At 44.2% G+C, this 15,511-nt stretch overlaps 1 protein-coding gene across 2 annotated transcripts in view; it reads right to left on the minus strand.

Annotated features, from left to right (window-relative positions):
- The window catches only part of LOC104683951 (cell migration inducing hyaluronidase 1), a 104,951-nt gene that overhangs the window by 19,917 nt on the left and 69,523 nt on the right, over nt 1-15,511 (minus strand). For both annotated transcript variants that reach the window (XM_039557345.1, XM_019280889.3), the window contains 3 exons: nt 7,917-8,092; nt 7,125-7,334; nt 1,640-1,845 (listed from right to left, as the gene is read on the minus strand). In XM_039557345.1, coding sequence (XP_039413279.1) covers nt 1,640-1,845; nt 7,125-7,334; nt 7,917-8,092 — 592 coding nt within the window. The remainder of the gene's footprint in view (nt 1-1,639; nt 1,846-7,124; nt 7,335-7,916; nt 8,093-15,511) is intronic.

The raw sequence follows: 15,511 nt of genomic DNA on the forward strand, positions 1-15,511 counted from the left end.
ATGAGGAATTTCGACTGCAATTCCAAGCCTGCTATGAAGCTGTCAGATGTCAGTCATGTTTTATGATAAGGTAAATATGTTGTTGCACAAGTCACAGAAAAGAACTTTGCCCCCACATAAGCCCTCAGGTTCATTAGAGACTTGTTTAATCAAGGGACCCAATGAATTGCCTCTTAAGGGCTTTCCAAGTGTACCCCAGTGCCTTTCCCAAGAGCTGCTGTGATTCATTAACTTTATTTGCTCCCACCCTCCTGCACATTTCTTTTGGGACAAAAGCATTTCATTTGTCTAATGCACATAAAAGACTCTTAATTGAAAGATTCCCATCAAGGAGGACAGATCAATCCATCACTGTCCATCCTGTGACATACAGCATTCATTAACCAACAGGCAAGGGAAGCAAGCAGCACTCAGCCAGCAGACTGACCCCTAAATTTGCTGGGTGAGATATGCCCTTCTGCAGCATATGAACCTATGGGACCCTTATTTTAATCTTGCCATGAGGGACTTCACAGCGGCTTTAGGCCAACAGATTTTGCTGATGCATTTCCGTTTGTCTGACTTTATCATGAAAACAGCAAAATTTTTCTATCTTGGGCGTGGGACTGGCCTAGAAATAAACAAATTTGGATTATTTATAGACCACCTCCTGCTGCGTAGGCAAGGGCAAGGACAGTGTATCTCCACAGTGACCTGTCTTCCAGCCTAATCCCATTCCTCAGAGCCACATGGATTGGGCAGGTTATGGTGTCATTTGGCACAATCCTATTGTTTTCATTCCTAGCAGCAACTCCCTGCCTGTCTCTCCCAAGCTGATGGAGCCACAGCTGGTGCTCATCCCCTGTCCCTGCACTGGCACTAGTGTTGGTGTACCCGTGCACTTCCAGGCTGGACGAGCCCAGTGCAAAACAAGCTGTTTTTCTGATCAGACCTTGAATTCTTTTATAAAGGAAGACAGGGTAGATCAGAGTACCAAAACACCTTTCCATCAGAAAACACTCATTCATGTAACAGTCTTCAAAATGACACACAAAACATGTCCCTATGACTATTAAATGAATTATCAGTGGAAAATGAGCACAATGGCTGATTAACCCTTATTTTAAGAATGGGGACATTAGGTGTATTTTATAATACAGATGTGAAAAACAGCCTTGCATGAATCCCTCTCTTTCCCTTGCCAAACTAAAGAGTTAAAAATACCTTTGGTTGAACAAAACTGCAGTTTATTCTGAGGACAAAATGGATGATACTGAAATCTTTTCAAAATCAGCTGCCAGCTGAAATGAGCACGAATGTAAGAACACAGCCCATTCTGAACTCAGCGACTTTTTGCTGAGCCACTGGGTTCAAGACTCCACGAGGCACAAGGCAGGGCTGCACACTTTGAAAGAAAGGTTTCCAATATTTTGGGTGGGAACCACCTCAGTGGACTTTATGCAAAAAATTTAAAGTACACCCTAGGTCCGTAGGCATCTGAACAGCACAGGGATAAAGACCCCAAGGAAACTGCTCCCCCAGCTTTGGGGCAAACAGCCCAGACCCCTACAGACGACTACATAATCACATACACAGAATGGTGTCTGTTATGGCTAAGTGCTGCAAGGAGAAGGAAGAGAAAAGGAAGGCTCCCACTCACCTGCAGTCCTGCCTGGGCTTAGGGATGTACCCCGGGTAAGCTCCCTCTGTGATCAGCTTGCACATCCTGCTGTCGCGGTCGGAGGGGAGCAGAGTGCTGGGTTTAACCAGCAGCCCAAGGCAGTGGTCAAACGTGTTGCGCTCTTCTGGTCCATCCTCCGTAAAAAAGCAATGGCCCAGAGCATCGTACCCCACCACGTCCTTCACCTGCATGCACACAACAAAGGTCAGTGCTCAGGTTTTGTGCTTCAGCCACTGCATAATTAGAACAAGCTTTGCAGCGATGGCACATAGGAGCCTCAGTACCCTTTTGAACTCAGGGTCTATAACCAAAGCCAAGAGCAAGATCCCTCTCAGCCCTTAAGAGCTTATAGTCTAAGCAATAACTCTAACACTTAATTAGAATTTGTCATCACCTAGGAAATGCTCATTCCATTCTTTTGTTTGCCTGTGAAATCAGAGACTTTCTTAGCAGGAGGCTGGAAAAAAACACAGGGTGGGGGATGAAGAGAGGAATTAGATGTTCAAATCACATCTGGGCTCATTCATCTTCATGTGGAGTTACATGAGCAGCTACATAAAATGCAACTCAAAAATGCAGCTGAGATGAAAAAATATTTTTCCAGGCTATCAGAGAGGCAGAAAGTTGTTTTCCAGACAGGCTGGCTTGTTTTAGGTTTGACCTGATCTTTTTTTTCAAGTTGTTGACAGAAGCTTTACGTGACCCTGAGACAAATCAGCTGGTGCTAATCAATGCTGCTCTGGTTTTGGTTTGGATGTTGTTAACATTGGGACACTGCTGGTTGGACACAACCACACCCCTCACACCACTGGAAGATCTGAGACCAGGAATGTGAGTTTGAAGCCTAAAAATACGGCTGGGTGGGAAGCAACAGCCCTTAGACACACAGCAAGTATGTCCAGAAAGTCAGTTGTCAGTGGATGTATCTGGGATATGGAAAATTATTTCGGGCCTCCATTGAAGGTCTGGATCTCCTGGGCTCTTTCCTTGCTGCTCCTATCAGCCATCATCCATCAATCACCTTGGACTCAGGAAACATCCCTAGTGAAGGTTAACCTGCCACTGATGTGTTCTTCTAAATGCTTCTGATGAAACAGGAATTGTCTGGGCACAAAGGACTCTACTGACCTGGACAGAAGACCTGCTCTTCTCACTGTCACTGAGACACCTGGGCATTCAAGTGCTTGAAGCATCTTTGTCACCTCAATGCCTCATTCCCAAGGCAAGGGGCACCAATTTCAAATAAAATCCCAGGATTAGTGTTGAAATGATTACAAATATGTTTTCACATGAGAAAAAAACACTTTGCTTGCCAAATCTATTCCCAGCTTACAACCACACAGGCTTCTCTTACGTAGCATCCGTGCTCCAGTGTAAACACTCAAATCTCTGAGCACAACTCATCACAGTAAATTAAACACTGCTAAAACGACCTGCAAAATGCATTCCTTTAAGCTACCTCACTGAAATTTACTGCTGACTTCCCTGGTCTAATAAAATGATAGATTTTGCAGGTTTAGGCTTCTTAATTTAGAGTAAAACACGTGTACTAAACTGTCCCCCCTTGGAAGTATGAACTATCCCAGCCTTGTTCTGATAAAGGTTTACAGGACAGAACATTTCAGGAGAGGGAGCAACTTTCAGAAGAAGGTTTCCAACAGGTAGAGGAAGTCTTTTAACCACAGAGATGTCAGAATTCCACAGAAACTGCTGCCAAATCCTATTAGCTTTCTCTCACAGGACAGTAATACCAAAAAGACACACAAGCAATGGTGTTGGGACATTTAGATGATGGAAGCAGTTTCCCCAGAGAAATGTTAGCCACTCTGGCCATTTATCTTTCCAGCCAGCACAGCCCTGCTCCAGGACAGGCACATGGAAACCTGCAGTGACCAGACTCAGCTGGGAAAAAGCAGGGGAGTGCCATCCCAGGGGATCCCATCTCCCAGAACAGTGAGAGAGGACAGCAGCAGGGTGAGAGAGGCCTGTGCACTGGCAGAGAGGCTCAGAGCCAGCAAACACCCATTGTTCCCCTAACTCATCCTTGAAAACCCACAGAACAACGAGGAGAAATCAGCCAGGAATCTGGTCCCTAAGGCATTTATCACCCTCTCTTTGATTAATTATTTCCCCATAAGCCATCTGTCAGTCACCTCTGAACTTGTTTCCTGTGTGTGTTTTCATGCACAAGCCCACTACTGAAATGCTTGGATAGCAAATGAGATGCTTGTTCCAAAATCACTTTTCTAACGCATTTAATTTTTTCTTTGATTAAAACCTTGCTAATAGTCCATAATCTTACATTAACCATGAGTAATTTAGAGCCAGATAATGCCCTTCCTGGCAAAACAACTGCTGTGAAGTATAGCTGGATTAGTAAAAGCAGATAGCACTGAAGCTGTTAGACAGCACAACCTCTTATTCCATGAAGTGCAGGTCTCCCCTGGATCCTGCCAGACTATTTACTGACCCCCATTTAATTTCCTTCCCCAGTGGCTGTTTCTATTTTAGCTTGCACACTGGGATCCAAAGGAGAGAGTGGGAATCAGAGCAAAGTTTAATCCCTGGGATTGCAGTGGTGTGACTAGGTGGTTTTTTGGCCAATATAGTACAGAAAACATTGGGTAACTATTGCACTTTAAAACAATATTTGTGGTGAGAAACTAATTTCTACAGATTTGTTTCAGCTAATATGAATTTACAGACAAGAACAGAATAACCCACCAATGAGGTGAGCTAATGTTGAGACAGCTACCTCTAACAGACTCTGCAGAGCCACAGAAAAATACCTGTCATCAGAAACAACTGGATACTCTTTTCTCCTAGACTTTTCACCATCTATGATTATCCCTGAAGTGATATGAGAAAAGTGACAGCAAAGCAAGCAGGAGAGCCTGTATGTGAATTACCAGCCTGCTTTAATGGCAGTAAAAAACAACTGATGCCCCTCTCCCATTTACTAAAACATTTGCACAGGTACTCTACAACACTGGTGCAAGAAGCAACTCTGAAATCAACAGCTGAATGTTAAGGACATCCTTAATGCTGTGCAATTTTGAGGTTTAATAGTCCAGCTAGAATTTTTATGGCTATTCTCAAAGTTGATTTGTGCACACCATTAAGGCAAATTTCCCTCAGCTAAGTACACTTCAGATCCAGGTGATGTCAGAGGGAATGAATGCTACCTGGGGAAAGACAGAGCTCACCTCTGTTTGCACAAATGGTGTTCTTGCATGTAGGAACAGGTGATGCTGCCCAAGTAAAAAGATAATAGGCAGCTGGGAAATGTTTATAATAACTACTGGAGTCATCAGAGACCCATGTGGGTGTCTGTGAACGTATCCAGAGAAGGAAGACAAACGGAAGGAAATTAGGGTCAGAAAGCAGATGAGGAGATTGTGGTGGGATCACCTGCTGAATCAAGGCATGGAGCTGCTGACTGCAGATGTGTATCAGAGCCATGAAACAACACCTAAGTGATGCAATGTTTGGAGCATGTTTCCTGTGATGCAACTGAACAAACTTGATCAGATTTCTTTAAGTCACTGGGGCTTTGTTTTCAGCCATCAGCAATAATGATGAGGTTAAAAAAAAAGAACAAAACAAGTATAAATAGAACTTTATATTCACACATTTTGATAAACTAAAATCAACAGGGATTATATTGGCTAACTAATGTCCTAAATTACAAGATTTCTCTTGAGTGCTTCGTCATGGAGGCAAAGTATGGTCATTTAGGGAATTGTGGTTGTTAATAACAGCAAGAGAATCAAGTTGCTTTCATCAGCTACATCAGCCTGTCTAAATTTCACCATGCCATCTTGGCTGGAAAATCTTGAACACAAGGGATTCCTGTGCCAAGGATCCCCCATGGCACAGCTGTTGCCCAGAGAAAGCACGAGAGACAAAACTATTTCCAAGTTCTCTGCATGAACCCATCCATCCGACTGATAAGAAAAATGCCAGGCTCTGGGTTATTTGGTTTGGCAACAGGGAATGAAGATCTCACATTAGATCCAGAAGCAGCTGCAGCTCCTCAGCAGCTGTGCAGCCTCTGTGCAGCCAGAGGATGTGCTCACGGTGCCACTGGTGCCAGCCCATCACAGTGGGACAAATGAAACCTGCAATGCTGCCCTGCCACCCTGCACGTTGATTGTGTACTAAGCCCCTGTACTGGCAGCTGCAGATTGGGCAGATGCCACATGACCCTGAGTGATTTATATAATTTGTACAGTAGAATGTCTCTTTAACTCAGAAGCCATGTTCATTTGGTAGGTTTTCAAGGTCTTGTCATAAACTTAGAAGGACAGAGGTCAAACCCAAAACCTCAGATTCATAAATAGCAGATAAAAGCTGCTCTGCTTCTGGAACTGCAATTTTAGTGCCTTTTGTTCAACTTCTGTGCATTTTAATTATGCCTGGGACTCTCCCTTTCAACACTGGCACTTCTGGAGGTATGAACTCCTAATGCACAGTGACCATCCAGGTTACAACTGCCAATGATGTGTTTCCACTTAAAACTCTTATATATAGTAGCAGGGCTCTTGACAGTACAAATTCTCCTCTTCAGAGCTTGGATACACTTTTTTCCTTTTGGAATACACTGCCACTTCACTGAATGAGTGAGAGTCCTTTGCCTAGAGAAATCCCACACCTTTGAGATTTCCTTCTTGAAGATCATCCAGTCCCCCTGGACTCTTCTGCCCTTCAGGAACTGCCTCCCAAGGGACTCTGTCAACCAGGCTCCCAAACAGGCCAAAGTCTGCCCTCTGGAAACCTAGGGCAGCTGTTCTGCTGACCCCACTCCTTACTTCTCCAAGAATAGAAAACTGCTATAATTTTGTGATCTCTATGCCCAAGACAGCCTCTAACCATCACATCACCCACAAGTCCTTCTCTGTTCACAAACAACAGGTCCAGAATCCCTACCCCAAAAACAAAGGCATCCCTAGATATGGGGAGATTCTGAACATGTTCTTGACATCTCTGGTGTGCTGTAACTTGTCTGGTAATCATCAGTCATTCTAGAGATTTATCCTAAAGGATTTCTTGTTATGGAGAGCAGCTCTAGCAAATCACAGCTCTGTGAGTGCTTAATGTTATGACTGGCATTGCAAACCCAAACCTTCATTACAGGAAAGATGAGGCACACTTAAAGCTTCTGATTATCCTCTTTAAATAGCAAGCTCTGTGTCTATAGAAAGATCCAACCACTCATTAGAGATGGGCTGGTCTGCAGACACTGCAGTACCCAGGCAAATGCTCTGTCTGCTCCGAGTCACACACAGCCCCCAGTGCCACCCTGGCAGGTTGAGATACTCCATGTACATGCAGGGTGGGAAGAGTCAGGCATTGGTTTTAACAATAAAACACATAATTCTGCAAAAGTTAAGCTGTATTCATGCTATGAGGAAGATTTTTTGCTGCTGCCTTTATCTCTAAGGCAGGCACTGGGACTTCTTACCAGTAAACCATTGGATCCATGGACAGTGACGCAGCGGGAGAAGGTGTTGTGGATGGAGGTATCCTTCACATACGTTGGAGGGTTGTAGCCTCCTTTCTCATCCACATCTCCAGCCATATGGAAATGAATTGGGTAATGCCCCATTGTCTGCTGGCCCATGTATTTCAGTTCTAGACCTTCAATGTGGGTGGCCTTAAAATCAAGACCAATCTGGAGAACAAAAGAACGTCAGTGAAGAAACACAAAAGTCTGTCGAGGGCAAGGAGAGGGAACACAGGCAGAGGAAGGGTTGCACTGTATCTGCTGGAAAGATTTACTGTGTGGAGGGGAGTGTGTGGCTGCAGGGTAAGGGAGAGAGGGGCATGGTGGCTGAGGAGACCAGAGTCGCTCTTTGATTTCTCCACTGCTGCCATAGATACATTTAACTTAATTTTAGAAGGAGAGCAATTTATATTTATTGTTTTCCACGTGTTTCAGCCAGCTGGGTTCAAATCAAACTTCCTGGGCGAAGCACCACCAAAATCTAGGGAAAACTGGGACTGGGATGTGGAGACTGTGTCTCAGGTGTGTTGATCACCAGCCTTATTGGCTGAGCAATGTCTGCAGGGGCATGACAAGCACTTCAAAGCCAAAGGACAGGCAGCAGCAGGGGCATGGGTCTGCTGTTCTGTGGGGAGAGGTTGTTTGCTCAATGGCTGATGAGGAATTTTTCCCTCCCTACGTCTTGGCTTCCTCGGTATGTGAAGGTGTGGCTGGAAGGAGGAAGGGGCAAGCAAAGGGCTTTGGCCTTACCTTGATGTGTCCCCCAAAGGTGTCGAAATCAAAGAAGGAGCACAGCTTGCTGCTGTACTCGTAGCACTGCTGCTCCATCTCACCCATCACCACGATGTTGCGGCTCAGCAGCCCCACTTCCGCCCGCATGTCGACGCCGTCGACCACCTCGCCCATGTGCAGGTACGTGGCTTTCCCTAAAGGAACCAGATCCACTTTCAGGATTACCCTGCCAGTGCTGCTGGTCTCCCGTGGGCTTCCCGTGGTGGGGTTGGTGTGGTAATGAAAGGAGAAACCAAGTCAGCACAAACTGTTGGCTGACACCTCAGAGGAGGGAAGGCCGGAGCACAGGTGACGCCCAAGGTCTTGGTGAGATATTTGCAACAAAGGAAGTGGGATTTTCGGTCTTAGGTTGCTTCATTTAACCAGGGAGTTAAACCAACAGTCTGTTAGACAAAACGCATTTCCTACCTTGGAAAGGAACTGCGTACTTTGGATTACAAATGGCTGTGTATGAACATCCGATGCAAAAAAAACCTGATGATGCAGCTACTGAGAAGCCTAATCACCAAGGTTAGCACAGCATTTCCTGTAGTAAGACACTGGGAGCTGCCCAGACCCTACAGCACTACCCCCAGGTGAACAGCAGTCAGATCCTGCTAACACCGTGGCTGTTGATGTGAGCAAGGAGCAGAGTGGGCAGAAAGCCTCGCAGGAATTGTGGCTTGGGACAGTCACAGCCCCTCACCAAGTGGGCTGTAAAACCTCCCACTCCCTGTCCTCTCAAACCTCTTCCTTTTAGATCTACCCTCACATCTCCAATTTGCTCCCAAGGCTTCCTCCTGCCCTGGTGCAGTCGGAGTCACTGGGATCTTCCATCTACCCCATGCCACACCTCCCTTTGCCAAGCCAAGTTAACTCATAACATCTTCCACACACACCCTCCTCCATGGAGGGGTTAAAAGCACAGAAAACTTTCCCTGGCCTGACCAGAAAAGGGGGAAATCCAGGCAGTGGGGATCTCTAGAAAGCAAACCATCTCTTTGTTGTAATTTCATTCAAACGTATTCCTATTACCGCTTTCCTTCCGCAGGTTTTTGCAGCGAAAAGTCAGTAGGGAAAAGGTTCATCTTACTGACTCCATTCTGTATTATTCCAGTAAAAATAAGTAATAAACTCTTTAAGTAAACACTGAACTTTAAGGAATGCTACACTTGCATGTATTTAATTTCCATGGAATCATTCAAATCCTTAAGTAGAAACAAATGGCAAGCCTGAAGCCTGGCTATTGCTGCAAAGCACTTTATGCTTAAGCAGAGGTGCCAAGTCAAGGGGAGGATTTTGAACACTGAAACAATATTATTTTTCACCAAAACATGATGCTTTGAGTGTACAAAAAAGGTAAGCAAACACCATTCACTCCCTCTTCTGAAGCTAGAAGCAGTGCAGTTTGGGGGTAACACTGGGATTTGGGAAGGGTGAGTGCTCCGCCTTGCTCTGAAACTGATGTGTTGTGGGACAGGGTTCATGCCACAGCATGTGCCTTCTGCCTTGGCACCTCTGCCTTCAAAATAATCTGATCTTGTGAAAAACACTCTCTGTTAACGAAGGGAGTGGTGATTGCCAAAGAGCTGCATGCTCATCTCAGAAATGAGGGGCTGCAAGGGACCCTAGATTTGCCCCTCACCCACTCTTGCTATTGTCTCCCTACAAAGTCCTGGGCTTATCCATGCCCATGTTGTTGGCCTGCAGCCAGTGAGCCTCATCAGGTGTGTGGCCAAAACCAGACCCAATCCATCCAAAAACCAGCAGCTTTGCTTCCCTTATTCACATGCATGAAAAAAGCCACTGCAGTGGCATGGCTCCACATCAGGATACTCAGTGCTGGAGCCTTGAGTGAGTCTGTAAAGGAGCACAGCTTCTCCTTATGGAATTGTTTTTAAGCTGTTATTTTTCAGTTTTCCCCAGAGCTGACCTCTCCTTGATTTATTGAAATACAGGAAGAATTTCAGATAATCACAAGAACATCCTATTTGAAGCCACATCTCCAGGATTTGTGCTGGTGAAATTAGATAGGCAGTTTTGTTATTCCTGTGCTGAGCTCTAGAATAATAAATGTCATGCTTGCATGTATTTAATTTAATTTAACACCAGTCCAGACATGCAAAACAGGCTAAACACTGACAGGAATGTTAAATATGGACTAACCAGTTTCTAAATATAACTTCTTGGGTGCATGTTTTTCACTCTATGCTTTTGCTGATTTGACATGTTTGGAGATAAAAGGAGAGACGGAAAGCAATCCCCTTCCAAAGTAAAAGCGGATTTTGAATAATAGCTCCTTTAATAGAGTTTTGAAAAACAAACCACTTCTCAAGGCAGACAGAAATTCAAGCTCCCTGCAAGCAACGAGGCTGAAAGAAGCTTGTGGGAGACAGAGCCTGGCATGGGAGCCCTCATGTGCTGTAAATGACTGCTGGACACCAGCACTCCAACACCAGCACTTCCCATGGGACCAGGAGCACTGAGAGGGGCATTTACAGACACGTGGCACTGCCAGGGAGATGCCTGGGGCATGTTTAGTGGTGGGCATGAAGAAAACCCACAAGAGTCTGCTCTGTGGCAAGTTCAGGGAGTTCACACAAGGATGGGAGGGTCTCACTCTGAAAGTTTCAAGTTTGGCTGCTGCTCACTGCTGGCACATGGAACCTTCCCAGAGAGCAGCCAGGATATCTGGGACCCTGAGCTCTGACCATGGGCGAACCCCAGCCAGGGGTTTGCAAATGGGCACTGGTTTGATACTAAAAAGGCTGTGCTTTGGAAGTGGGAGGAATTTGTTGCTGCTTCAGCATCAAAGCCAGTGGCTGTGATTTCCCAACCACTAACAAGCCCTGGGGCTACTGATTCACCTTCTCCTCCTTTGGGCTTGGGTTTGCTGCATCCCTTATGGATAGAGACTGCCCTGCCAGTAAGCCAGGCTTGTGCCATGTTATAATCTAAACCAAGCACAGCCTCGCAGTGACGCGGACCATGTCTCCCCACAGCAGACAGATGGACTAGGAAAAGCTCCTGGGCTTTGCTGCTGTGTGTGTCACACCAGTGCCTCCAGTCAGCACAGAGTAAATTCACAGGGAAAACTTCCTTAATATGTGGGCTCGCCTGGTGGAAGCCTTGATTCAGCAAAATATGAGCATATTTCCTTGCTTATTACTCAAGACAGTGAGTATTGAAGTCACCTGTTGTTGGTAAGGACAAGGTAATTATTAAAAGGAAGTATGCATTAAAATAAACATAGATGATCCACTAGTCAAGGGCATGCTTATGTCAACAAAGCAATTCAAAGCAGAGTTTCTCCAAATGGTACAAAGCTCCAGGAAAATCTGCCACTTGTGAACCCAGCCATAAAACCTGGGTCTTGGGCCTTATCAAACCTGGGAAGGGTGGGATTTTAAAACTATTTAAGCTGCTGCAGATGTGCTCAGCTCTGGTGACTTAGACAGATCTCTTGGAAAACCCTCCCAGGTACACTCATGCATTCCTAAATCCCTTGGCTCTAAATGGCCCAAACTCCTAAATCTCCCTTTGAGAAGTGAAACAGGCACTGGAAGGTCTGGGTTTGGTGAAGATAAAGTGAAGCTGAGATTCTCCTGAAATATTTTTTTTCTCTAAAGGGTCTTTCTTCTCCTTTGGGCTCTCTAGGGATAAGACCCAGTGTCTCATGGTCTTCTGGTCTTTCCTAATCAAGTTTTTAAGTGAAATGCTAAACACAATTTGTCTGTTCAGCCCACATGACCCAGTGACAGGGAATCCTTCAGGGCATCTTCTTTAAAGTCAGTGCAACTCATCGCAGATGCCAGCCCAGATCTGACAGATTTATCATTTTTGCCAAGCACTTGTCATCACTGGTGGTAATGCCCCTATCACTTACATTTAATAACAAACAAATGTTCACACTGGCATCTTTCAAGTCCTCATTATTCTGAATTATCTTGATGGGCTTTGCTGTTGCATCCCTAAGCCACAGGCCTGTAACACAGCGTGGGCTGGGTGAGCTGGCCAGCTCCTTGAGTCACACAGTACAACCTGATGTCTTAATCAACAAATAATCCACTTTTACATGGAAAATTAAGTTTCTGGCAAATAGACATACAGCAATCAGGCACAAACTCTACCCTTATGAACTTCTGTGTAAACCTGAGTATGATTCTGTCAGCTCAGCTTCCAGGCAATGCCCAAAGGTAGAAGGAGCTCTGAAAGATTGCTAGAAAGGGCCATTTCACAAGTTCTCCTGCCCTGCCCTCAAGCACCAGGGTTACCTTAAAAAAAGAACTTTTGGCAAGTTCCAGCCAAAATGATGCCAGCTTCTAAACAGAACACCCTAAACCTCTAAAAATATCTTCATTTTGATAGTGGAGTAAATTCTCCCATCCTTACAGCACCACATGAATGCTAACACAGGCTGTGAATTTGTGAGTCAACTACGTATTTATACTTTTAATTCAAAGTTCTCTGCATGAACAAGGTCACAGTAAACTCCTTATCTCTTCTAATATTCGCAACCCAATAAGCAGGATTTAAGAGATGTGTGCTTGTAATCATAGATTCACCAGTATGTGGGATAATTGGAGCAATTATGGCAGGCACGAATAGTTTTTTCATCCTTTATCAAGAGCATATAGGAGCACAAAGAGCATTTCATCATTTCTGTTCCATGGTGAAACTTATCAGCATCAGTAGAAACTTCATACAGAGCAACCAAGATGCAGATAAGACTTGTTTCCCAGGGGAACTAGACAAAACACTTGATCTTTCCTACTATCCAGTTCTATCATAACAACACAACCCTTCCTTCCTTCCTTCCTCCCTCCCTCCTCCCTCCCTTTGCCCTGCACTGTCGTCCCTCCCTAAACCTTGTGAAGTTGGAAGATCAAACGGTTTTAATCTGTTCCCACAGTGAAAATAATCTAGGCACAAAAATGACAAGCAAGAAAAAGAGCTAAACAAAGAAAGCAAGTGGGGGGAAAAGTTCCATTTAAGTGAGTGACCATTTGACTGGAGCAGGACCTGCAGATCTGGGTCCTCATGCAAACCACACTTACCCATGGGAGCCACAGTTTTTACATTAGTGCAGTAAAGGAGTGCAAAAGATCAGAGCCTGTGTCCTCCCTCACTTTCTACACTGAGATCTGCAGATGTCCATTCCATAGTTAAATAACTAAATCCTCCTAAAACCTGATGGCAATTGAGTATTAACTTCATTAAGTTCTTTTGAAAAGCTCTAATCAACCCATTTCTAGCAAGTAAAGAAAGTATGAGTTTCAGCAGGAAGTATCAAATATAAATAGGACATGAGCTAACTAATGAGTTTGACTTATTTGGCACAATATGCTAAACCATGTCTATTAAAATACTATTAAACTATGAGAGCATAAATTATATTAAACCTTGGTATGCCAAGTTGCTGCCACGCCAAACTGGCTGTCCACAAAGCAGAGGTTTTCTGCCTTTTTTATAACAAAGAGACTCTTAAGTAGTTCAGATCTGACATTTAGGTTTCTTTTTAAAAATAAATAGAAAGGAAAAAAAATAAAGATTAAAAGGGAAATAAATCATCATGGGTAGGAATGGTTTTATCATTTGTCTTTCAAAGGGCAAACTTTTGGAGTTCCCAGCTGCTAAACTAAACCTCTTAGGAAAATTAAGCCTTTTCACTTATTACAAATGACATCCCTCTGAGACCCTGTATATAAATGTATGTGTGGAAGGCTTTTCTCAGAAGGAGCAAAGCAATCTCACCTATCTCCATAGCAAAAGGCAGGCAGACATTTATGATGAATGTTCTTCTGCACCCAATTACAAGCCTGGCCCAGGCACACAAGGCCAGGCTGTGCCAGGGCTGCTCACCTGTGCTAAGACCAGGGGCCATTAATGATCCTTATTCTGGCTAATTACACGTCATGGCACAGGGCAGTGGATGAGTTATGCCATGGCCAGGCACAGAGCAGCTCAGGGACCGCCTGGCTTCTAGAGACCGGGGACATCTCAGCCTTGCCCAGGTTTCATTTCATCTAGACTGAACTTAGATTCAGGCAGATTATTTTATTTTCTAGTGCAAATGTGGTTTTGTTACAAGAAAGTTGGATGTGATTTTTATAACTGGACTAAAGTTTGCCTTGATTTATATAATCAGTGAAATCCCATTGACGTCAATAGAGTTGCCTGGATATAAGAGACACTTTGGCCCTGGTGTTCATGTCATTTGTGGTAATAAAAGGAATGTCCTAATTCTCCTAAACAGCAATCGGAGACCAGGAGCACAATTACTTTAACAAGTGTTTCCACTGCTTCTTTACTTGAAATTCACATGAATTTTTTTATTGCTTTTAACCCATTATTTGTTTCCTTAAACTAACCTAGCTGTCATTGTTGCAGAAAGTGAATGTAACTACATGAATTCCACAGATCCATTCGATTATGGGAAGCCCAAATTCCTACTCCATCTTTATTTTTACTGGCAATCTTCCAAGACCATCTTCAGGATGTGACTTGTATCATACCAGTCTGAGTCCAACAGCTCAAAAGTTGCTCAAGAAAAATATTCAGCTTGGAAATGTGTCTTCTTTGAAAGCACTAGACATTTGAAGTCATAAGACTATGACACGTTCAAACTGGGAAAAACATTTTTTTTGGCCTGATGCACACCTCCAACAATGAATGGCTGCAGCTCTGTGGGGAGGCAGCTGCCAAAGGAAGTATATTGGTACCTTCCAGAAAAAGTTGCATCAGAGATAATGTTGAAGTGGCTCATTTCAGAGAACCGAGAGAACTCCCTGGTGCATTGGAGGTTCCAAGTGCCCTCATGGTTTCTCAGAAAGAACTTACTGTAAATACAGACAAAACCTCTGCCTAGAGCAACAGCCAGGGTGGAAGCAAAGATAATGTCACATGCATGATTTACCACCAGGCAGATGCTGCCACTGAAATACAGTTTCAGCTTCTACAGACTTCTACACTGTAAAACAATGTTTGCTTTTGTAAATTACAGAAACAAAAAAATCCTCATCTATTCAGATAAGGGGCAGTTCATGTGCTATTTCCATGCTCTGCTTATCAGTGTGCCAAAACAAGGTTCTAGAAGGGAAAGACGACTTCACAGACTCAAGGGAAGATTAAATCTCCCACTCTGGATTTTAGTTTTATGCTCATGCTGGTAATAGTCTGTGCTTCATCACCGTTATGCTACTTAATTGGACTCGGTGTCCAGGGGCCACTCTACAATCATTGGACTACAAAATCTATTAATCAAAAGCAATTTGTTTTGCATTTGAGCTGGTCACCCACAAGAGAAAAATGCTGGGGCTCTGCAAAGGCTCTCATTCCTCCTTCTCAAACTCACTGTGGCAACACCCTGCCACTCCATCTCCCCAGTGCAGAGGCTCAGGACAGCTCACTGGCCACCAGAAATGTTTGGTTAACATCACCTCTAAGCAATGCCCTCTGGAGACACAGTAAACGGGCAACAGTAGCTTCAGTAGTAAAAAACAGTATTTCTAAAATGTAAGATTACAGTTCTTGTTAACTAAAACTGAGGAAAACAGCCAGCTGGACATTACTTC

The sequence above is a fragment of the Corvus cornix genome, chromosome 10 (genome assembly GCF_000738735.6).
Source record: "Corvus cornix cornix isolate S_Up_H32 chromosome 10, ASM73873v5, whole genome shotgun sequence".
NCBI classification, from domain to species: Eukaryota; Metazoa; Chordata; class Aves; order Passeriformes; family Corvidae; genus Corvus; species Corvus cornix.